This window comes from Microcaecilia unicolor, chromosome 9 (genome assembly GCF_901765095.1).
Source record: "Microcaecilia unicolor chromosome 9, aMicUni1.1, whole genome shotgun sequence".
Classification (NCBI taxonomy): Eukaryota; Metazoa; Chordata; class Amphibia; order Gymnophiona; family Siphonopidae; genus Microcaecilia; species Microcaecilia unicolor.
In genome coordinates, this window is record NC_044039.1 from 135,388,697 (window position 1) to 135,413,356 (window position 24,660).

The 24,660-nt window shown below is 47.9% G+C and overlaps 1 protein-coding gene across 1 annotated transcript in view; it reads left to right on the forward strand.

Annotated features, from left to right (window-relative positions):
* The window catches only part of SIPA1L1 (signal induced proliferation associated 1 like 1), a 637,152-nt gene that overhangs the window by 369,667 nt on the left and 242,825 nt on the right, over positions 1–24,660 (forward strand). The window contains 1 exon segment of the mRNA XM_030215408.1: positions 17,044–17,147. Coding sequence (XP_030071268.1) covers positions 17,044–17,147 — 104 coding nt within the window.

Genomic DNA, 24,660 nt, shown 5'->3' on the forward strand with positions numbered 1-24,660 from the left:
TCTCATGGGTATGGGGAACTCCAGAGGTCCCTCCGCTAAGTTATTTGTCTCTCAGTCCACCTGCAGTCTCTTCTCTTCTGAGTTGTATACTTTTCTTGGATCGTACAGCTATAGCTATCTCATTTTTTCTCAGTTGGGGGGCATAGAAAGTTGTCAGAACTGCAGCGGTCTCTTTTCCTTTGAGTGACGGACCCTTCATGTATTGCAGAACGATAGCAGTCTCCTCTTTTCTAAGGGGCAGACTTCTGTTTGTCTCAAGTACACCAGTCTGTTCTTTTCTGCATTGTGGACATGTCACGTATGGTGCAACTCCAGCAGACGCCTCCTGGATTTCACCACTACAGCTGTCTCTTCTCTTCGGAGTTGCAGGCATCTCCAGGATTTCACAGCTCCAGCCGTCTCCTTTCTTCGGAGTGTCAGACTCCTCCTGAATTTCACAGCTACTATGCTGTCCGATCTTCTGAGGTGGTCTCCTCTCTTCGGAGTGGTAGACTCTTCCTTTTCTTTCTGTCATCTGTATCAGTCTCTTTTCTATTGGATTGAAGGTGTCTCCTTTGCGTGCTGTGGCAATGGTCTCCTCTCTTCCAAGTTGCAGACATCTCCTCCTCTATATCACGGTGGCAGCAGTCACACCTTTTTGGGTGCAGACAGCACCTGTATTTATTTATTTATTTGTGACTTATATCCCACATTTTCCCACACATGCAGGCGCAATGTGGCTTACAGAGAATTAAATTTAAAGGCTGTAGCAGTCTCCTTTATACGGTGCGCAGACAATTCCTGTATTTCCCAGCAACAGTTGCCACTGTTTCAGGTTGTGGCTGTCTCATTGGGTTCAGCACTGCGGCAGTCTCATCTCCTTCAGTGTAGCAGCTGTATGCTCTCTCGGCTTCGGATTTCTCCTGGAGTTAGGCCCTGCTGACATCAGATATGGATAGGTCAGCGCTCTTTCTCTTTGGACTCCACATGTCTGATCTGTCATAGCTACTGTGGTCCCCACTCTGTACATAAGAACTTAAGGGTAGCCATGCTGGACCAGACTGGTGGTCCATGTAGTCCAGTATCCTGCTTCCAGCAATGGCAAAACTGGTTCACAAGTGCCTAGCAGAAACCCAATTAGTAGCAACATGCCAACTTCTGCATTGCAGGTGGTTGCTATATGCCCAACCTCAGGGATCCGTTTGAGTGCTAGCCACCATTTGCTCTGCCTTGCTCAGATATCTCCTTTCCTTGGAGAGTGATCTGCCTGCATATTTCTAGATCCTGATGTCATCTCTTCATAGCTACTAGCTCCAGTGTATTTGGAGTTCCCCGGTCTGCCTACTTTCAGTGTGGCAGGCATCTGTTCTTTTCTGGGCTGTGGGCAGTCATCTAGCTTATAGTTAATGTTTCTCTCTCCTTCCCTCTCTTAGTTTGATGGAGGGCAGCTTTATCAGCACCTTCCATGGGAGGGCTATTTGAGGTCTAATGCAGTGGTCTCTGTTGAGTCTGCAGGAGCCGATTCCTTTGCAGCTGGTGGTTGGCTGATTCATGTTGGTGGAGGTCAGCCTTTATTCCTTTTTGAGAAACTCAGTGCTACCTGGTTTCTGTGATGCTCTGCCTTCTCTACTTGGGGATTGGCTTGGGCATCTCGGTCTCTTTCCAGATTGGGTTGTCTGAGTCAGTGCTCTATCAGGCAGTAGGTGTGCTTGGCCTTCCTGTGGGCTTTCCCTCCTGCCCGGGGGTCTTTGCTAAGCTACAGGCGTTTTCAGCCCGAGAATTCAGTTGTAGCTGCTATATTATCAACTATCTGCCAGTTCTTGGGGTTGTCCCTTTTTCAAGGGGTGGACTTTCTCTGTCTTCCTCTGGTACTTCTGTAGCCAGAGCTGCTTTTGGGCAGTCTTTCAGCCGGGTTGCTGAGCGGACTGACTTGGTTGGGTTGGGCTTGCTGTGTTTTCCCTTGCTAAACAGCTGCTCTTCTGGTTTCTTTGCCTTGCTTGTGCAAAAAAAAAAAAGCCAATAGTGAGCTCGATGGTATTTTTCTTGGTGACAGTTCAGCTATGGATTTGGCTGTGGGCTTTACCTCGGTGACCTAGCTGTCGAATCCGCTGGATTATTCGGCGTTCCATGGCTCATTCTGTGTCCTCTATGGCGCACCTCCAATGCTATTTGGAGGGCAAGTTGCAGTTGTCAAGAGGTTTTGCATGGCTGTCGCAGAGGAGGGGGTACTTAAGTACATAAGTAATGCCACACTGGGAAAAGACCAAGGGTCCATCAAGCCCAGCATCCTGTCCACGACAGCGGCCAATCCAGGCCAAGGGCACCTGGCAAGCTTCCCAAACGTACAAACATTCTATACATGTTATTCCTGGAATTGTGGATTTTCCCAAGTCCATTTAGTAGCGGTTTATGGACTTGTCCTTTAGGAAACCATCTAACCCCTTTTTAAACTCTGTCAAGCTAACCGCCTTCACCACGTTCTCCAGCAACGAATTCCAGAGTTTAATTACGCGTTGGGTGAAGAAAGATTTTCTCCGATTTGTTTTAAATTTACTACACTGTAGTTTCATCGCATGCCCCCTAGTCCTAGTATTTTTGGAAAGTGTGAACCAGACGCTTCACATCCACTTGTTCCATTCCACTCATTATTTTATACTAGTAAAAAAAGCCCCGTTTCTGATGCAAATGAAACGGGGGCTAGCAAGGTTTTCTTCTGTGTGCATGTGGGAGTGTGTGTGTTCCTGCCCTCTCTCCCCTCCCCCCCTCTGAGTCCTTCATTGTTACAGAGAGAGCGATTTGATTTCCTGCTTTGCTGTTTTCCTTCACTGTTTGTGTTAGAGAGAGAGCGAGGGCGGGGCAGACACTCATGGGGAAACCGGATATCTCTCCCCCTTCACACTTCCGGTTGGAGACGTTGGTGTTGCCTTTTATATATAGAGATACCTCTATCAAGTCTCCCCTCAGCTGTCTCTTCTCCAAGCTGAAAAGCCCTAGCCTCCTTAGTCTTTCTTCATAGGAAAGTCGTCCCATCCCCACTATCATTTTAGTCGCTCTTCGCTACACCTTTTCTAATTCCACTATATCTTTCTTGAGATGCGGCGACCAGAATTGAACACAATGCTCAAGGTGCGGTCGCACCATGGAGCGATATAACGGTATTATAACATCCTCACACCTGTTTTCCATACCTTTCCTAATAATACCCAACATTCTATTCGCTTTCCAAGCCGCAGCAGCACACTGAGCAGAAGGTTTCAGTGTATTATCGACGACGACACCCAGATCCCTTTCTTGGTCCGTAACTCCTAACGTGGAACCTTGCATGACATAGCTATAATTCGGGTTCTTTTTTCGCACATGCATCACCTTGCACTTGCTCACATTAAACGTCATCTGCCATCTAGCCGCCAAGTCTCCCAGTCTCGTAAAGTCCTTCTGTAATTTTTCACAATCCTGTCGCGAGTTAACGACTTTGAATAACTTTGTGTCAAAAGCAAATTTAATTACCTCGCTAGTTACTCCCATCTCTAAATCATTTATAAATATATTAAAAAGCAGCGGTCCTAGCACAGACCCCTGAGGAACCCCACTAACCACCCTTCTCCATTGTGAATACTGCCCATTTAACCAGGGCCGTGCCAAGGGTCTCTGGTGCCCCCCTGCAGACTATCAGTCCCCCCCCCCCCCCCCCAATGTGGCACAAGATGCAAAGGAAATAGGAGCTGAAAGATGGTGTGCATTCAGTCAAGTTGTTCTGGTCAACCTGGATATTCACGAAATGCGGTCTCGCATAGGGAACCGAAGGAGCGCAGGCGGAATTAAAGCTAGGGCACTAATGTGACCTTTTAGTTGTGACCACCAAATGGTATCAGAGCATTCACAATCATAGTTCAATTCTATCTTAAATCTCCTCTATTTGGAAACCAGAACACAGTACTTGGTAATCTCTGTGTAGACTTCTAACAGTTTCTCAGTCATCTCCACATGATGATCTCACTTCTCTCTCTCCCATCTTGGAAGCAGGTACATTCACATGTGCAGTGAAAGTCCTGCCAGAAGTGAGGCAGTCCCTGCTCCTACTTCTACCTGGGGTATCTTTTCTCCCAAGCACTCCTATTTGTTCCCAAAGTAGTAACACTCTCGCAAGCACCCTCTTATTGTGGCAGGGGCTCCAGTCATCATCACCCACTGTAAATTCCTCCTTCCTTGGTTCCCTGGGTCTTGGCAGGGGTGGGCTACTACAAGACCAGAATTTTCTCCATACAGTCCCTATTCTTACCTCCTGGCCCTGCCAAAACCCACCCACCAGGCTGGCAATCCGAGCCCTCCTTGGTTTAGTGATCACCCTCACCCTGAAAATCCTTTCTCCCACCACTCCAAGCAGGGGCATTTTCAGGGTGGGGGCCACATCTGCATAAGATCCTCCTGTGAATTTTGTAAGTTCCTACTGGCCTAATAGCTTTGCGGGCAACAGACCACCTTGAAAAGTGGTTTCTGAAGTTTCAAAATGGAAAGAATGTGATCAGCCTGGCAGCAGGGTGTTATATAAATTAAGTACATGAAATGTACTACATCTGGTTCCATGTCAGTTGGCAAAGGCAAAGCTGTGTGATGCTGTGTACTGAGAGGGAGCTCTCCAACGTGCTTTGCCACGAGAGCTTTGCACGAGAGGGATCATAATCTTTTTGTCCCTTCCCTAGCACCATAGAAGTAACGCAGCGCGTCCCGAGCAGTGGGGGTGGAGCCAGAGAAACACGGGAGGGAGAAGGGGAAAATGGCGGCAGAACTGCTGTGGTGGTGTCAGGGGTTTTGTCAGCCGGCCCAGAGCGATTGAGGGTGAGCGCAGCACCCGCTGGGCCTCAGTTGGGTAGCACCTCGCATGGCGCTTACGGGTAGGGGAGACTGCATAAACCGGGGTGGCATTCACACTACGGTTCCCGTTGCCCTTCCATTTGGAAGAAAGCATAAGAATATTTTGCTTTTTTTGCGGCAGGATCGAGTTGGGATGAGAATAATCACAATAAAGTTATAGCAATTGTTGGAGCCCCAGGTTCATATTAAATTCACGACAACAAAGCGAATTGTCCTTGGTACCTGATACAGCTGATGATGTCTTTCAACCAGGGCATGAAGCTTAACTGGCACAAGGTCACCTTTCTCAGCAGGAGCCAGGGATTCCCGATTGATTAAAAAGCTTGCAGAGAGATGGAAAATTAAAGGCTTAAAGAAGAGCTGGGTGGTGATAAAGAGCTGAGCGCTGCATGCGGGAAGACAGCAGCAGCGCATGCGCATAGGCACCAACGCAGAACGGTTTATTTTTTAAAAAATTTTAAAATACAACTGGACCCTTGAAGGCAGGTGCCCCCCTGCGGTGCTTACTGGGTTGGCACGGCCCTGCATTTAACCCCACTCTCTGTTTCCTATCCTTCAACCAGTTTTTAATCCACAATAGGACTTTTCCTCCTATCCCATGACCCTCCAATTTCCTCTGTAGCCTTTCATATGAGGTACCTTGTCAAACGCCTTTTGAAAATCCAGATATACAATATCAACCGGCTCCCCTTTGTCCACATGTTTGTTTACTCCTTCAAAGAACTGAAGTAAATTGGTCAGGCAAGATTTCCCCACACAAAAGCCGTGCTGACTCGGTCTCAGTAATCCATGTCCTTGGATGTGCTGTGTAATTTTGTTTTTAATAATAGCCTCTACCATTTTCCCCGGCACAGACGTCAGATTCACCGGTCTATAATTTCCTGGATCTCCCCGGAACCTTTTTTAAAAATGGGCGTTACATTGGCCACCCTCCAATCTTTCGGTACCACGCGCGATTTTAAGGGTAAATTGCATATCACTAGCAGTAGCTCCGCAAGCTCATTTTTCAGTTCTATCAGTACTCTAGGATGAATACCATCCGGTCCAGGAGATTTGCTACTCTTCAGTTTGATGAACTGCCCCATTATGTCCTCCAGGTTTACCGTGAAGTCAGTAAGTTTCTCCGACTCGTCCACTTGAAATATCATTTCCGACACCGGTATCCCACCCAAATCTTTCTCGGTGAAGACCGAAGCAAAGAATTCATTCAATCTCTTCGCTACGTCTTTGTCTTCCTTGATCGCCCCTTTTACCCCTCGGTCATTGTAGCATGTACAGGCTCACATTCCTTGTGGGTCAGCTTTTGCCTTTGCTTTATCGTCCACCCTAGGAATCTCGACCCCTCTCGTGGTATTTATTTATTGTATTTGTATCCCGCATTTTCCCACCGTATGGCAGGTTCAGTGTGGCTATATTGCTAAAAAAGGCGGTTACAAAATTTAGTTTTGTAGAAGTCTAGTACATAATACAGAAGTACAATAAACGCTTAGGTTGATATATTAGCATATTGTGAGAGAGGTTAATATTATTGTTTTCCATTTCTGAACTTTTTGTGATATATGGTGGTGTGGGATTAGGCAGATCCAGGGGGGAAAGGTTTTTTCTGAATTGTAGGTAGTTTTCTGTGAGTTTCAGGTCTTTGGGTAGTGAGTTCCAAAATTGTGTGCCTATAAAGGAGAGGCTGGTGGCATGTGAAGATTTGTATTTTATACCTTTGCAATTGGGGTAGTGAAGGGTTAGGCAGGTTCTTGCTGTTCTCATCACATTTCTTAATGCTAGATCGATAAGTTCCGTCATGTAATCTGGAGCAAGTCCATAGATGATTCTGTGGACTATGTGCATATTTTGAATGTTATGCGAGCGTTAATAGGAAGCCAATGTAAACTTCTTAGAAAGGGTTTCGCGCTTTTGAAGCATGTTTTTCCGAAGATGAGTGTGGCAGCCGTGTTTGTGCTGTCTGTAGTTTCTTATGATTTGATCTTTGCAGCCTACGTAAATACTATTGCAGTAGTCTATATGGGTTAGCACCATGGTTTGGATCATGTTGTGGAATGAATCCTTGGGATTATACGTTTGAGCTTCCACATAGTGTGGAACATTTTCTTGGTCGTATTCTTAGCTTGGCTTTCTAGCGTTAGGTTGCTGACAATTGTTATTCCTAAGATTTTCACGTGGGAGGGATGAATCCTGTGCATTAATTGCTGAGGGGAGAACTGATGGGTTGTATCCGCCTACCAGCAGGTGGAGATAGAGAACACTGAAAGCACATGGTGTTCCTGGACCCCAACTCCCTCTGCCTTCAGTATTTCTCTATCTCCCAGCAGGTGTGGACGTTGCTTCTCAGCTCCTGGATTTCTGCCTGGGGTGGCTCCTGTGCTTTGCCAGTAGAGCAGGGGGGTGTTGTGGCTGGTGGGTTCCCGCTGACAGCGCTCTGTGCGGGGTAAGTTTTGGCGCGAAGGCGCCATTTTGTTTTCTGTATTTGATGGCTGCTGAAGGGGTTAAGCGCTGCTCCCACTGTGGGAAACGCAGATCAGCAAGGGGGCTTTGCAGCACATGCTGCCTTGATGCTAATGCTGGCACGAGCATGGCGGGCGGTGATTCTTCCTGCCCGCCGGAGTTGGCAGCGGCCGCCATCTTGGAGGCGCCGTGTGACTCGACCCTCGCGGTTGCGGAGGGGTCTGAGTGCAGGGGGACGCCTCGTTTCGAGGTTTCTAGAGAAGCTTTTGTCTCCGCTTCCCCCAATGTGGGGGCGGATGTACAGGGTGAGTTTTCTCCCCTGAATTTGTGCTGCTGGTGCATAAGACTTTTATGTTAAAAAGAGCACTGCCTGAGGCTCCTGACAATTCCTGTTGGTCTGGGTTGCCTCCGGTTCTTGATAGCCCAGCGTCTGCTGGGGACGTTATTTTTTCCCCTGAGCTTTTGGCTGATGCTAAGCCTACGAGTGAATACCCCATCTGAGGGGGACTCTTCACTCTGTTCTCCCCCGTGGTCTAGTTTCGGGGAATCTGAGGGGTCTGGCAGGCCCTCACGGACTGATGATCCAGATGAGGGTGGCTGCTTGCCACAGGAGTTGGATGACCCTAAAGTGGTTCGGATTTTTCACCACGACGAGCTGCCAGCTCTCATTTCTGACGCTTTACAGGCCCTTTGTATTGAAGATCCTGACGAGGGCGCTGCCTCTTCTAATAATCCTAGGATGGCTATCACTAAGAAGCCTTCTCGGGCTTTTCCCGTGCATGCTTCCATCCAAGAGCTTTTTTCAGCTCAATGGTCTGACCCTGAGGGTCCCTTGAAGGTGCCAGGGCTATGTGTCACCTTTACCCCCTGAGGGAAAGTCTGTTGACCCTCTTTGGGATGCCTAAAGTGGAGGCTTTTGTCACGGCTGTGACTAATCAGACTACTCTCCCGGTGGAGGGAGGGGTCGCTTTGAAAGATATGCAGGACCGGCGGCTGGAATCCGCGCTGAAGCGGTCTTTTGATATCTTGGGCCTTTCCTTTCAGGCGGCTATTTGCAGTTCCTATGCAGCTCGGGCCTGCCTTTCCTGGTTGCAGCAGGCGGTTGAGCAGCCTGCCGATGGAGCGGGTTCCCTCGCTGAGGTCGGCCCGCATATGGAGTCTGCCCTGTCTTTTTTGGCTGATGCCCTTTATGATTTGGTCAGAGCTTCGGCTAAGCAGATGTCTGTGGCGGTTGCTGTCTGCTGCCTTCTTTGGCTCCGGCATTGGGCGGCTGACATGGCCTCTAAACAAAGGCTGGTGAGGTTACCCTTTCGGAGCCTTCTTTTATTTGGGGAGGATTTGGAGAAGATTGTTAAGGACCTAGGGGACTCTAAGTCCCAACGGTTGCCTGAGGATAGGCCAAGGCCTTCTTCCAAAAGTCCTTTTCCCTTCTCTTCCAGGCCACGTTTTCGCGACGCTCGCAGGTATCACCCGGGGCGCTCTGCGGGGTTTGGTCAACGTACCCGTTTCCAGCAGAAGAACTCCTTTTGTTCGGACAAACGCGCGGCGGCGTCCGGTCAACGTCCAGGAGTTCATGGATGTCCTCCACAATGATGGGGCGCTGGTCAACTCGTTGGTTCCCGCAGTAGGGGGTTGTCTCTCCCTCTTTTTCGAGGAGTGGACCAAGATTACTTCGGATCAGTGGGTCCTAGACCTGTTCAGAGAAGGTTACTGGCTAGATTTTGCTGTTCCAGTAGGAGACGTGTTTTTGGAGTCCCGATGCGGCACTGCCGTCATGCGGGCGGTAGTATACGAGACCTTGCAGGTGTTGCTGAAGCTTGGAGCGGTGGTTCCGGTTCCTCCCGCCGAACGCGGCTGCGGTCGCTACTCCATCTATTTTGTGGTGCCTCGAAAAGGCGGGTTGTTCAGACCTACCTCGACTTATGCAGAGTCAGCGAGGCCTTATGGAGTGCGACACTTCCGCATGGAAACCCTGCACTCCGTCATTGCGGCGGTACAGCCAGGAGAGTTTCTCACGTCTCTGGGCCTAAAGGAAGCCTACTTGCATATTCCCATCTGGCCGCCGCATCAGCGGTTTCTCCGATTTGCAGTATTGAGCCAACATTTCCAGTTTCGCGCCTTGCTTTTTGGCCTGGCGACTGCCCCTCGGACGTTTTCTAAGGTCATGGTGGTAGTGGCTGCCTTTCTCAGGCGAGAGGGTATCATTCACCCTTATCTCGACGACTGGCTCATCAGAGTGGATTCGGCAGACAAGTCGACTTGCACAGAGTTGTTACAGTTCTTCAGACTCTGGACTGGGTAGTCAATGTGCCCAAAAGTCACCTGACCCCCCTTTCAGTGTCTCGAGTATTTGGAGGTCCGGTTCGACACGGCTTCAGGGTTCATTTTTCTTCCCGACAGCAGGCGGCTCAAGTTTCAGAATCAGGTCCGCCTGCTCCTGCGGATGCTTCACCCTCGAGCTTGGGACTTTGTTCAGCTCCTGGGATCGATGATGGCCACCATAGAGGTGGTTCCCTGTGTGAGAGCTCACATGAGACCACTGCAGCTTGCTCTGCTTCAGCAATGGTCTCCGATTTCCCAGGAATACCACCGCAGACTACGGTGGCTTCCTGCGGCCCAGCGCAGTATGGATTGGTGGTTTTCCGACAGCAGGCTGCAGTAGGGGATGCCACTGGCTCTTCCTTTTTAGTGTCTGGTGATAACGGATGCCAGCCGTTCGGACTGGGGAGCTCATTGCCGGGGACGCTATGCTCAGGGTCTGTGGTCCACCATGGAAGCGGGATGGTCCATCAATTGCTTGGAACTGAGAGCGATATTTCAGGCTCTTCTGGCCTTCCACGGGACACTGAAGGGTCTTCCTGTCCGAGTTCTGTCGGACAACACGACAGTAGTGGCCTACATCAATCGCCAGGGTGGCACTCAGTGCAGGGCACTGGCTGCGGAGGCGTCTCAGATCTGCGACTGGGCTGAGTTCCACCTAGAGCTGCTGTCCGTGACTCACATAGCCGGTCAGAGCAACATGCAAGCCGATTTCCTCAGCAGACATCAAATCGACTAGGTGGAATGGGAACTGGCAGAAGTTTTTCTTCAGATTTGTACCAAATGGGGGACTCCAGGCTAGGACCTCATGGCGTCAAGCGTAAACGCCAAAGTCCCTCGCTTTTTCAACAGAAGGAGAGATCCTTGCTTGCGGGATTGGATGCTCTGGCTCAACCTTGGCCCTCAAGCCTCCTGTATGTGTTCCTTCCTTGGCCCTTGATACGGCAAGTTCTACTTCGGATTCGTCTGCACTTAAGATTGGTGATTCTCATCGCCTCGGATTGGCCAAGGCGTACTTGGTAAGCGGATCTCCGGCGGATGCTAGTGGACGCACCTCTTCCTTTGCCTCGGGTTCCAAACCTGTTCAGGGTCCGGTGACTATGGAAGATCCTTGCCGCTTTGGTCTTACGGCCCGGCTGTTGAGAGGGGGCAATTGAGGGACAAGCGCTATTCTAATAAGGTTAATGTCACGCTCTTACAGGCTCGCACGCGGTCTACCTCTACAACTTATGCTCGGATCTGGCACACTTTTGAGGCGTGGTGTACGCCAAAGTCTGTCTCGCCGACTCTGGCGACAGTCTCGTTGTTGCTGGACTTTTTGCAGGACAGGCTACAAAAGGGCCTGTCCTTCAATTCCCTTCGAGTTCAAGTGGCAGTGTTGGCCTGCTTCCGGGAGAAATATCTCCGGATTGTCCCTTGCTGCTTATCCGGATATTCTCCGTTTTCTCAGAGGCACTTCGTTTCTGTCCTCCTTTGCGGTCGCATTGTCCGGCTTGGAACCTGGGGCTCGTGTTGAAGGCGCTCCAGTGATCTCCGTTTGATCCTTTGATCCTCTTAAACGGGCTTCTGAGAAGGATGTGACTCTCAAGACAGTTTTTTTAGTGGCAATGACATCGGCTAGAAGAGTGTCTGAGCTTCAGGCTCTTTCCTGTCGGGATCCTTTTCTGCAGTTCTCGGAATCTGGGGTAACTGTTCGTACGATGCCTTTTTTTCTGCCTAAGGTGGTTTCAGCTTTTCACCTCAACCAGTCCATCTTTCTTCCTTCCTTCTCTAAGGAGGAGTTTCCGGTCTCCTTTGGGCAATTGTGCTTTTTGGATGTCCGCAGGGCTCTGTGGCAGTATCTGCAGATGTCAAATGAGTTTATTTTTTTAAATTTATTTTTCTTACATTTGTACCCCGCGCTTTCCCACTCATAGCAGGTTCAATGCGGCTTACATATTATATACAGGTACTTATTTGTACCTGGGGCAATGGAGGGTTAAGTGACTTGCCCAGAGTCACAAGGAGCTGCCTGTGCCTGCAGTGGGAATCGAACCCAGTTCCCCCAGGACCAAAGTCCATCGCTCTAACCACTAGGCCACTCCTCCACTAGGAATTCTGATCATTTATTTGTTCTGTTGACAGGTCCCCGACGGGTGTTTCCGGCGTCTAAGGCCACTGTAGCCCGATGGCTTAAGGAACTCAATTTTTCTGTTTATCTGCTTTTAGGGCGGTTGCCGCCTGAAGCATTTAAAGTGCACTCTACGAGGGCAATGTCCTCTTCGTGGGCTGAAACGGGTGTTTTTTCTGAGATCTGTCATGTGGCTACCTGGGCTTCTCAGCTCTCTTTCGTGCAGCATTACAGGCTGGATGTGGCAGCGCAGCAGGATGCGCATTTTGGAGCGCAAGTGCTTGCTCGCGGAGTTGCCTGTTCCCATCCTACTTAGGGAGTGCTTTGGTACATCCCATCAGTTGATGGATTCATCTGCTGTTGATGACAAGGAAGGGAAAATTAGGTTCTTACCTTGATAATTTTCTTTCCTTTAGTCACAGCAGATGAATCCATGATCCCTCCCTGACTGACTTTAGTTTTTGTACAGATGTTGCATGTAGACATTGTGCCTCATCAGGAGTACTTGAAGACAAGCTATCAGAGTTTCTACATGCTGTTTTTGTTGCAGGAGGTCGATAACGTCCCTCCTTTGTTTTGGTTATTGCCCCAGTTCTGGGGCATTGGTTCTCTGTGAGGAAAGTTTGTTATATTGCCTTTTTTATTCACTCTGCTTTGGAAATTTCATATACTGAAGGCAGAGGGAGTTGGGGTCCAGGAACACCATGTGCTTTCAGTGTTCTCTATCTCCACCTGCTGGTAGGCGGATACAACCCATCAGTTAATGGATTCATCTGCTGTGACTAAAGGAAAGAAAATTATCAAGGTAAGAACCTAATTTTCCCTTGAGGGGCATTTTCGACCGGGGACGCCCATCTCTAAGGGCGCCGCCGCGAAGGGAAGGGACCAATCGTATTTTTGAACGAGGTGGGAGTCCATCTTTCGTTTCGATAATACGGTTGGGGGCGCCGAAATCTCAACATTTAGATCAACATTAAAGATGGTCGACATAAATGCTGAGATCGCCAGATTTAGAGATGGGTGCCCTCGGTTTTCGCCGATAATGGAAACGGATGGCGCCCATCTCAAAAACAAATCCAAGGCATTTGATCGTGGGAGGGGCCAGGATTCGTAGTGCACTGGTCCCCCTCACATGCCAGGGCAAAAACCGGGCACCCTAGGGGGCACTACAGTGGACTTCGCAAATTGGTCCCAGGTGCCTAGCTCCCTTACCTTGGGTGCTGAGCCCCCCAAAACCCACTCCCCACAACTATACACCACTACCATAGCCCTAAAGGGTGAAGGGGGACACCTACATGTGGGTACAGTGGGTTTCGGGTGGGGTTTGAAGGGCTCACATTTTCCACCACAAGTGTAACAGGTTGGGTGGGGGGGTGGGCCTGGGTCCGCCTGCCTGAAGTCCACTGCATCCACTAAAACTGCTCCAATGACCAATGACTGCACCTGAGTATGACATTTGAGGCTGGCAAAAAAAAGTTTTTAAAGTTGTTTTTTTGAGGGTGGGAGGAGGTTAGTGACCACTGGGGGATTGGGTTTTATCTCTATTGAGTTGTAACTTGAATGCCGATGCCCAGAATTCCATGATGTTCATGCTGTTTATTATTTCCTTGGTGATTTCTGTGGGGTTCTGTTTGAAGGGAATATAGATGGTGATGTCATGTGTGTATAGAAATGGATTGAGGCCTTGTTTGGATAGAGATTTAGCCAGTGGTATCATCATTAGATTGAATAATATAGGTGAGAGCGGTGATCCTTGTGGTACTCCACATTCCGCTTTCCAAGGTGGAGATATATCCGAGTTTGATTTGACTTGGTATGTTCTGGATGTCAGAAATCCCTTGATCCAGGAGAGTACTTTTCCTGTAATTCCTATCTTGTCGAGGATTATCAGTAGTATGTGGTGGTCGACCATATCGAATGCGCTTGATAGGTCAAATTGGAGTAGGAGGATGTTTTTACCCCTTTCTATTTCCTGCTTGAATCTGGTCAGGAGTGTTTCTGTACTGTGCTGAGGTCTGAAGCCAGATTGAGATTTGTGCAGTATGTTGAAATCAGTGAGCTATTCTGTTAGTTTTTTGGTGACTATGCCTTCTGTCAATTTGGTTGTTAGGGGTATGGATGCTATTGGTCTATAATTCAAGTTGTCTTCTACTTTTTTTTTTTTATGTCTTTTGGGATGGGAGTTAGTAGGATATTTCCTCTGTCCTGTGGGAATAGGCCTCTTTTGAATAGATAATTAAGGTGGTCTGTGAGTTCTGTGACGTATTGATTAGGGTGGTTTTTCATTATATAGTTGGGGCAGGTGTCTAGTTGGCAGTGGGCGAAGGAGAATTTTCTGAGTGCGTGAGCTATTATTTCGGTGTTTAGATGAGTGAAGTTATTCCAAATACGGTCTGCCAGGTATCCCCTTGGGTTCGGATCTAGTTAGTTTATGAAGGTTTCTGGATTAATATTTCCCTGATGCAGATTCTTGCGTAGATTGGTAATTTTTTCTTCAAAGTATTTGGCAAGACTGTCTGCATGTGGGAGGTTTGCATTTGGTGTAGTTACCGTTTTGGTGTTAAGTAAGTTGTTTATATCATTTCTTTGTGTCTTTGTAATCTGTGCCTATTTGTTCTCTGTAGAAGTTTCTAAATTTGTATTTTGTTTGACTTTCTTTCCAGGCCTTCTTTCCAGGTATCTTGATCACGTGGGGTTGCTGGGAAATGTTAGGTGGGAAACCATTTCACATGTAATAGCGGCAGTTTAGCGGCTTCATGGGGTATAGCTTGCTTATTTGTGATGTTCCTGTCTAGACACATAGTTGCTTCTCCTTTTGGGCTGGGGTTGTACAGTTATTCCAGTCTTTAAGGAGGTAGTCCCACCCTATGTAGGGAACTGCTTTGTCACATCCCATTCATCTGGACTGGTCTGGCCTGGTTCTTAAGGAAGGTTAAATGAGGCCTTACCTGATAATTTTCTTCCTTTAGCAATGCCAGACCAGTCCAGAACCCTTCTTCTCTCATTCTTTTTCAGATATATTTCCTTTCTTGGGGGGCCTTAGGTGTCATGCTCCGTGTCTTGGGTACCTTCTTGCTCTGTGGAGTGGTAACTTGATAGTCGAAGCCAGGCTTACTTTTTCAGTAAAGGGCCTGAGTGGATGCCTGCAGACTCAGGGTGACAGCTCTCTGTCAATAGGGGTTGTACCTTCTTTCTCCAATCTCATATGTGCAGAGTGCATGCCTCTTGGCTCAATGGAATCTTTGTTGGTCAGTAAAAAGTTTGTCTGCTTCCCTCAAGTTGCATTTTTGGTTGAGGATGCTCCTCTTGACTCAGTGATCTGTCAGTGGAGGATATGCTTACCTTATTAAGGCCCAGATGCACTAAACGTTTTTCATCGTTAAATGAGCCCTTAAGGAAGAATTTCCGATCCTTTCCATGCACTAAAGCCTATTTTTCGACGGTAGTAGCAGCTAACGAAAACGGAATGGAGATGAGCAATTAGTGTGAAAACCCCATTGAAACGACATGCACTAACCTTTTCCGATTGCCTTTACGCAGGAAAAAGGCAGGAAAACTAACGAGAGGTCTGGACCTCTCGTTAGGACAGCTCTGTGCCAGGAAAAAGTGTTAAGTGAAAAAATAAACAAACTTTGAGCCAATCCCAGCGCATTAGCAGAGCTAAAAGCGCTGTGATTGGTCCAAAGGACCTCAGAAAACACATAAAAAAATAAAAATAAAAAAAGGATCGGGAGGGGGCAAGGGCGCTCATCAGGAGCGTCCTGTACGGACGGCCTTGCCCCCCCCCCCCGCTGCTCCCCACTTTCCGCCGCTCCCCCCACCCCGAAAAGCAAACTTCTAGAAGCCCCTGCCCCCTCCCTTCCTCACTACTCTCTCACCTCAACTCCGCCTCCCGACATCCTCCGTCCGTGCCCCGCCCCTTTTGGGGTCGTCGCCGCCATTCCCCTCCTCCATCGGGCCCCCCTTCCTCTTACCGGGCCCGTGCAGCGCCTCTCTCCTCTGTCCGAAGGCGCTGCATGGGCAAGAAGAAAGCTGAATCAGCTGATGCCTGCCTTCGCCTAGCTTCGATAGAGCGTCTTTCTCCTGCTGCGCCCGCCCCTGTCTGACGTCAGTAACCTACGTAGGTTACTGACGTCAGACAGGGGCGGGCGCAGCAGAAGAAAGACGCTCTATCGAAGCTAGGCGAAGGCAGGCATCAGCTGATTCAGCTTTCTTCTTGCCCGTGCAGCGCCTTCGGACAGAGGAGAGAGGCGCTGCACGGGCCCGGTAAGAGGAAGGGGGGCCCGATGGAGGAGGGGAATGGCGGCGACGACCCCAAAAGGGGGCGGGGCACGGACGGAGGATGTCGGGAGGCGGAGCTGAGGTGAGAGAGTAGTGAGGAAGGGAGGGGGGCAGGGGCTTCTAGAAGTTTGCTTTTTAGGGGTGGGGGGAGCGGCGGAAAGTGGGGAGCAGCGGGGGGGGGGCAAGGCCGTCCGTACAGGACGCTCCTGATGAGCGCCCTTGCCCCCTCCCGATCCTTTTTTTATTTTGATTTGGGAGCCATGTGCTTGCGATTTGACTGTGTTTTGAACGTTTCTGGCATGCGCAGAGCAGCCAGCATAACGCTTGGCTGCTTTGCGCATGCTTTACGAGCCGATTACCGACGGGGATTGGTGCATCGTTCTTTCCAATACTGCACCAAACTTTTTGGGGCTGTGTTTTTGGAGCATGCTTCGTTATTTGAAATTCGGTAAAGGTTTTAACGTTTCTGATTTTTTTACGTTTGCTTGATGCATCTACCCCTAAGTCTCTTGATGGCTGATTGCGCCACTCTTGACTCAGTGAAATTCTGTAGGTCAGTTGAGGTTTTGCATACTGTCTTCATTCACATGCTGGCGAAGAATGAATTTGTCTCCTTTCTTTGGTTGTCTGTTTGGAGTTGAGCACCTTGACTTGGCTAGACAGTATTCTAAGCATTCTACAGCTGTGCAAGGCCTTAAGAGGGTGAGTCATACAGAACTACTTTCTTTTTCTGTCTCCATCCGCTGGAGGATGAGCACAACTACCCATTCGTCTGGACTGGTCTGGCAGGACTAAAGGAAAACAAATTATCAGGTAAGGCCTAATTTAACCATAGATAAATAGTAATGTTTCTATGGTTGATAGAGCACAGTATTACTCTGTTTCCTGCCATATATATAAAATGGCATAAATGGTCATTTAGGTTGCCATGGAATACTTGATAAAAGTTGACCTTGTTATTGATGATATTTCACAAGCTTTAGGATTAATATACATTTCATATGATTGTTCAATTTTTGTTGCAGCTGATTCAACTGGCACCCACTCTCTCTACACAACTTACAAGGACTATGAGATCATGTTCCATGTTTCCACCATGCTGCCATACACACCAAACAACAAGCAACAGGTAGGATAAGTTGCTGCTTAGAACTGCAGACGTTAACCCCTCTCTGTTTTCACTCCTCTCTCACCTTCATTCTGAATTGGAATTTGTTGCATTATAGCACAGCAAGGAATAGCTGAAACATCCACACTGCCACAGTGTACGTGTAGCCCTCTAAGTTAGTGAAGAATGAAGAACACTGTTAAAGAGAGTAATTCTATATTGCTAATCATCTGAACATGCCTTTTGTAAAGCCTTCAGATTTGATGCTTTAGAAGTAACATTTTGATCCAGAGAAAACTCAGGGGTGCTGCCAGTACTCCTATAAAACATTTGGATAGTGCTAAAAGACATACATACATTACAGATACACATAAGATGCTGGATTCTTTGTAACTGTGGATGATTTTCAGAGGGAAAGTGCGTGCGTGGTTTCTCTTTGAAAATGAGGTAACAGGAACCTTCAACTGGGTATCTGGGTGAAAAAGAATTTAGCAGTTATCAAATTTATAATGTGAACTAGAAAATATGAATTTAAAGAGAAATGCAACATATAGCCTATAGGATGCGTGGTTTGAAACAGCCAGCAGCTTAGTACAACTTCTCACCCTGTCTATCCCTCTTGCAGTGGGCTGTTTCTGACTTAGGAAATGGCTCCAGGAGGGTCAGGGGCTGCTGGAGCTCCTGCTTCTTTTCCCTGCGCTAAAGCATCAGGATCTGTGGTCCCGATGTCTTTGATGATAATGGTGGCCATCTTGCCCATACCTGTTTTTTTTTTCCTACTGCTGCTTCTGAGCAGCAGGAGCCTTCTCAATCCCCATCGGGGCTTGGTGGGGTGGGGGCATACCTTCCCACCCACCTTGTGTCTGCCTATGGAGGGAAGGTCCCGATGGGGCCTCTTGGCTAGAGCTGAAGGGAACATTGTGGGTTTCTAGATGCCCTATTCAGTTCTGGAGCATCAGCAGAGGATCGGGAAACCTTCTCTGGCCTCCAGTCCACCTTGGACTCAAATGATTTTTACCTTCAGGAGGAGGAAGAGGAGCAATCCCATGGGATTCAGCTCCTCCATTGTGAGGAACTTCCTCACCTCATTGACAAAGTTAGGAAAGCCCTTGGGATGCTCGAGACTGCCACTGCAGACCCCTCTGAAGGGGACCCTCTATTGGAAGGCCTTGCAGGGCCCCCAAAGCATTCTTGCTTCATAAGGCTCTCACCTGCATGATGCTGACTGAGTAGGATAACCCGGATGGGACTCTTAGGGGGGCTAGGACTCTGGATCATCTCTCTATTTTTGCACCTGAAAAGGTTGAGAAATATTGGTCGCACCCTAAGGAGGACACACTGGTCATAGCAATCGACAAATTGACTGCGATTCTTGTACAGAGGGGCTTGGCCTTCCAAGAGCTTCATGAGAAGGAAATGGAACAGCATTTTCACCTAGCCTTTTCTGTGGGGGCATCCGGTGTTCAGGCCGCTATGTGTGGAGACTATGTGGCGAGAGCCATGCTGTGTTGGCTACAGCAGCTGCTGGAGTGGAGGTTTGTTATCTGGAATTTGGGGCTGCCTTCCTAGTGGATATTCTGTAGGATGTGGTCTGCCTTTCTTCCCGGTCAATGGCCACCTCAGCAATGGTTGTGGCTCTGTCATTGGGTCATGGATGCAGTCTCTTAAGAAGCTTCTCAGCTGCCCTTTAGTGGGCATTTTCTGTTTGGAGAGGATCTGGAGAAACTGGTGAAGGATATGAGGAGACTCAGCCTCTCCGCATCCCTGAACTGCGGCAAAAGGATGCTTAGCGGTGTTCCATCTCTAGAGGGTACTTCAGAGGAGTGGGGCCATTTTTGACTGGTCCAACACTCACTGGCCCAGACCTCTGTTTCAGGGAGAACCTTTAAACTGGGTTCCTTTCGTGGTCCCAAAAGAGTTCCTGCAGTTTTCTCACAATAGTCTACTGCCTTTGTTTTCACTGCCAGTCTTCAAAGGCCACCAAAAAGCCAGGTTTTCAGGATATCCCTAATAAATATGAATGTGACAGTTTGCATACAAGGGAGGTAGTGGCCATGCTGATTCTTCTCGGGTGTATTTGGGATCTGTTGCTGAAAATAACATATAGAACTGATGCTTATATGTACTGAGGCAGTGTTTTTAAAGACATGGTAACAGGCATGAATTTCTCAGCAGAAATTGAACTGGTTTATTCCACTTTAGAAAACCAGGATGACATAATGATCATGGGGATCCAGAAATACAATGTTTCATCTAATCCTTGGAAACTTACTTGGCCTGTTATCAAACTGGGATTACTATTCCTGTGTGGTGTCATGTGTGCTTGTTTATGTTTTAGATTGAGGATTGATGATATTGGTCATATATTAATATATCTCAGTAAAATTAAATAAAAAAATGAAATTAATTGTACTGAGTCGTGCAGACTCATAGCTGTTAAGACATGCCTATGCTAAGACAAAAATGGAATATAACTAAAAGGATTCTAGTTTAAAGACCAAATTAAATGCCTGCTACCATGGGAACTGAGCAAGCAAATCTTCAATTTAACAATCGCATATTTAAAGCATCTGTACAAATAACGCAGTTGTTTTCAGGCTGTCATCTTTGACGTCTTCAGAGCTGGCCAGCCATTAGACAGATTAGGCAGTTGTCTAGGGTTGTAGTTCTGGGGGTGTCAAAGAATGGCTGCAGTAGAATCAGAATGATAGGCCTTGACAGTCACAAACTCAAAGAACCATCAGTGTATACTTTACACTTTTTAGTGCATTTTTACAGGATTGTTTTAGAAGTGGTGGTGTTGAAGTGATCATATTTGTTGAATTTAATTATCAAAATCTTGTGGGAGAGAAGCCTGTGGGCCTAGAAGGTAATTGAGGAGGCACAAGGCTGAAGACTTACCTATGGCACCTAATATGCTTGCACCAGCCCAGGACATCATCAAACATGTACTGTTTTTGTCAGATGACATCATGACAAAATCAAAAACTGAGCTGAAATTAAGGATATACATTTGTTAGCATACGCTCAAGGCTCAGCAAATCTTAGGTGTCAGGTCACCATGGAATATGTTTGTGGTGCCTGGAATTTTCCTGGCCCTTTCTTAAAACAAAAAGGAGTTTCTTCCTTTTGCATCACCTGGCTCTGTTTGAGTCTGAGCTTCACAGAGCAGGAACTCTCACACTAGTCTTGCCAAACTTCAGAACCTGAAACTAGTGAGAGTTCCTACATTATACTGCTTAGTTTCACACAGAGCCCTTTGGGGCAGGAAGGAAGAAATGCCTGTTCCAGTGGCCACAGACCCCTGCCCTGGTTGGCCCTGGTGGTCTAGGCCCCACCCTCCACTCCGGCACACCTCTACATAGCAAGGGGGAGGGAGAAGGCATCCTTCCCTCCTCCTTCCTGGGTGTCGTTGTCAAAATAGCGGGGTGGGTTAACTTCCACATGCTGCTAGGAATTATAGGATGCCTCCCTTTGGGGAGGGAGAATCACATTATGTGAAGGGTGTATAACTGGGAGCTGAGATGTGCAGCAATGGGAAAGAGCCCTTGCCCATTGGGACTAATCAAGCATCCCAATTGGTTGTTAGAATTAAGAATGTGAAAGATTTGGAACCAAAGAAACATGATGTTCAGCTACTGAGCAGAAGAAGGACGTCTGAAGACTTTTAGCTGCTCCAGCTCTGAGCTAGAGTACCTGAGAGAAAATTAAAAATTAGATCTTTCATTTAAAAAATTACTCTAAACAACCAAAGGTAAACTGCATGGTCTGTGCTCAGTGAGAGAGGTTTTAAGTTGATTGTGGAAAAAAGGGCTGTGCTGGGAAAGTCAGCTGGGGGAGGAGACTCTTTTCTTTCCATCCTATCCAAGTAGTGCTCTGAAAGGTTTTACAGAAGTAAACAGATTGGTGTTTTTTGGGGGGGGTGGAACTCTACACTAAAGCTGAGGGTTTTCTCCACTGTCAAACTAAAAGGATTAAGGAATGTTTCAGCTGAGAATCTAAGTGAAACATTCAACCAGTGGCCACCTACAAACTGGAATAACACTACAGCAGGCAGTCTGAGTGTTTCCCCTCCTTTTTGTTTTTCTTCTTAAGAGGTACCTCATTTAATAGACCTGGGATGGTGGGATGGTACAAAAATATCATAGCCAGGTTTCCATTGCTTGAAAAATACCTTCATTGTTTATGTATTTGTTGCCTGATATCTAACCTGTTATTTTATTTTCCTTTAAATATTATTTCATGCTGACATGTTTAATGTGGTTAATGACTAGCTGTTTGTAAAGTTGTGTTTGATATTAAGCACTGCCTGCAGACATGGTAATTCTTTTTATTATAGATGGATTCTGGTGTTCAAAGTGGAGTGTACAGGTTTTACTGGGGGGGGTTTTTTTTTTTTTTGGGGGGGGGGGGTATCACAGGGGTTTTGGGGCAATTAAATGCTTTGGTAAAAAGTACCCAACTTAACCTGGCTCAAGTCCCAGAAACTTGATCCAAAACTTGGTATGCTTAATCTGAGAGAGCTTCAAGGGCCTGAAGGGGTAGGGGTCCGCTGTTCCAGCAAGGTTGCTGCTGACTGATGGATCCTTTATTTGTATACATTTATGTTTCAACATTTTTTTATTGATGACCAACCATATGAATACAATAGTAACCAGTTTACAACGAAAGACTAGCAGCAAAATATTCAAGCTACAACAAAGTGGTAATGACCATCATCAACCTTTTAAATAATTTTCTTCCCCCCCCCCCCTGTTTGTATTATTGATTCCAGTTATGTCAACCATTTTAATACTGGTGCTTTCAGTTTAAAAAACCCCTGAAACAGTGCATAACTTGGCCATTCCAAAAATTATGAGTTAAAACTGACACATAATGTCCCCTGTAACCACACTAACTAGTTTGTACAGCTTCAATGCTCAGTTTTAGGATAACACTTTAGGAACCTTTCTTAGCCCCTACTTGCGTGAACCCCAATGATTATTAAAGAAACAGCACTCCAGGACCATTGGTCCCCAATATCACACAGTAATACCACAGTAACATCATTCCTCTACTCCCCACCCTCCCGAGCCCTAGCCCTCTTAACCCCCCCATCCTACCCTTACCTCCCCCCCTTCCCCGAGCACTGCTTTTGGGGTTGGAAGATCTATCTACCCCATGGAAGTCTATTCAATATTTGGCTGTGCGCCCAAGGAGAAATGGTGTCTAAATATGCCCCCCACACTCCTAAGAACCTCCGCTGCCTTCCCGGCTGTCAGTTTCTCAGGTTCAGAGCCCGCGGGGCTGGGCTCTGGAGCAAACGTGAGCCCTTGGGCTGCTGACGAGGAGCGACAGCAGCAGGCAAAACCCACCAACCAACACTGGGTAAGCACACCGGCAGGGACTGCAGGCACTGCCCAGCGAACCGGAACACATGGACTGGAATCCCCCGGACTGGGGAACACAGGACTGGAACACTGGACTACAATCCCCCAGACTGGAACACACACCGGACCGGAACACACTGGACTGGAGCACACCCGACTGGAACACACACTAGACCGGAACACACTGGACTGGAGCACACTGGACTGGTCCCCCGGACTGGAGGACACAGGACTGGAACACGGGACTGGAGCACACTGGACTGGTCCACACAGCTTCACCTGCACTTAGCTACTAAGCCCCCCAAGAGTTGAGCTCATGGGTTCGAGTAGCCAGCAGGACTTACTGGACGACAAAGGGACCAGGACTGGAACAAGCTGTAACTGAAGTGCACCTAACTCCTAAAGTGACCAAAAGTGTTCCTAAGCCCAGCACCAACAGAAAAGCTCCTAAGCCCTCCACTAACAGCAGTGCTCCCAACAGAAACTAACAGGGGTGCCCCTACGCCCTACACTAACAGAAGTGCAGGGAAACCACAAGGGAAAAGGAAGGGAAGACAAATGCCAGACCTAACACTGGTACTTTCTAAGCACCAAGCTGCAGCAGCTAAACATGGGTTCTCCCCCTGGTGCTTCCTAAGCACCCAGCTACAGTAGCTAAACACAGGTCATGAGGAAAAGCGGGGCAAGCACAAGGAAACAAGCAGGAAAGCCAAATACCCCAACAACAAAAGGTGCTTCCTAAACACTTACTCACAAGGGTGCTCCCAGCACCAAACTCCAGCACTGCACTAACAGCAGTGCTACACACCGTAGCAAAAGGGAAAGCAGAGAAGCCAAAGGGAAAGACAGGGAAGTCAAACACACACGTCACAAGTGCACACTGACTGCACTAAACTAACCTGGACCTAAAGCAAGTAGCCAGAAGCAAACGTTGCGAAGGCCCTGAAGGAAAGAACCCACTTCCTTATCAAGGCCCTCCCTGATGATGTCACACTCCCTAGACCCAGGCAACAGCACACTAACCCAGAGAGCACACTGAAAACCATAGAGGCCCAACCCATACCAATGCAACACCGTGAAACACTTGAAGCCAGTACACCCAAAGAGAATTAGAGCAACTCAGACTACCCACACAGGTGCAGTATTTGTGAAACAATTAGAGCCCTGCTGCTGGAAGCTGCCAGCACAGAGAGACAGAGCCAGCTCAGAAAGGACAGACAAAGAAACAGAAGCCAGCTAAGAAGCTGACCCCCAGGAAAGAGGTAAGTTTGAGAGGGGTTCAGACCCCAATCATAACAGCGGCGACCCACCTGCACCTCTGGATTCCCAGGTCATTAGCTCATGCATTTTATTTCTCCAATGCCAGAAGGAAGGCGGGTGATCCTGTATCCAATAAAGTAAGATACATTTCCTACCTAATATGCAGGCCTTACTCAAGAACTGTTTGGCACTCTTAGGTCCAACAGACCACTGGCCCAATATACTGAATATGGCTCTCTCAAAGGTTAAGACAATCCTGGCACCCAACACCTCGCTTAAATATCGGACAATCCTCATCCAGAACGAGTGGATCCACCTACAAGACCATAGACCATGGTATAGCGTAGCGTCTGCCCTTCCACATTTCCTACAGGTTAGTGCCCCCGTTGCCCCAGCATGAAAGGCTTGTCTCTGAGAAAAATATGCCCTATAAACTGTCCGATAGTTACACTCCTGTAGCTCCGCACTATATACCAACTGAGGGCTGCTGCGAAGGGCTGTTATGAGCAGCTTCGCTGAAATACGTCTGCCGGACTCTGTACTCCACTTTACTGCTACCTTCGTCAGATCTTTTTCTTGGTCTAGTCTATTTAAGGCCCCATGGAACCATGAGACTGAGATTTGCCCTGCTGCATCCCCTTCCAGTAGGTCTCTCAATTGTCGGCCAAACCTTGGCTGTAAACTGCGCTCCGGAAGTGATGCTACATAATGCACAAGTTGTCTGTAGGCCAACCATGTGGAAAGGCCTTGCCCACATTGCCTTTCAAATTCTGCATGGGACATTAAGGTTCCGGCCTCTTTTACTAGGCTTTCTAAGTGAGTTACTCCCCTCGCAACCAAAGCTCGAAAAGTCCCGTTCTCATCCCCTGGCCTAAATTGTACATTCCCTTGCAAGGGAAGCCACA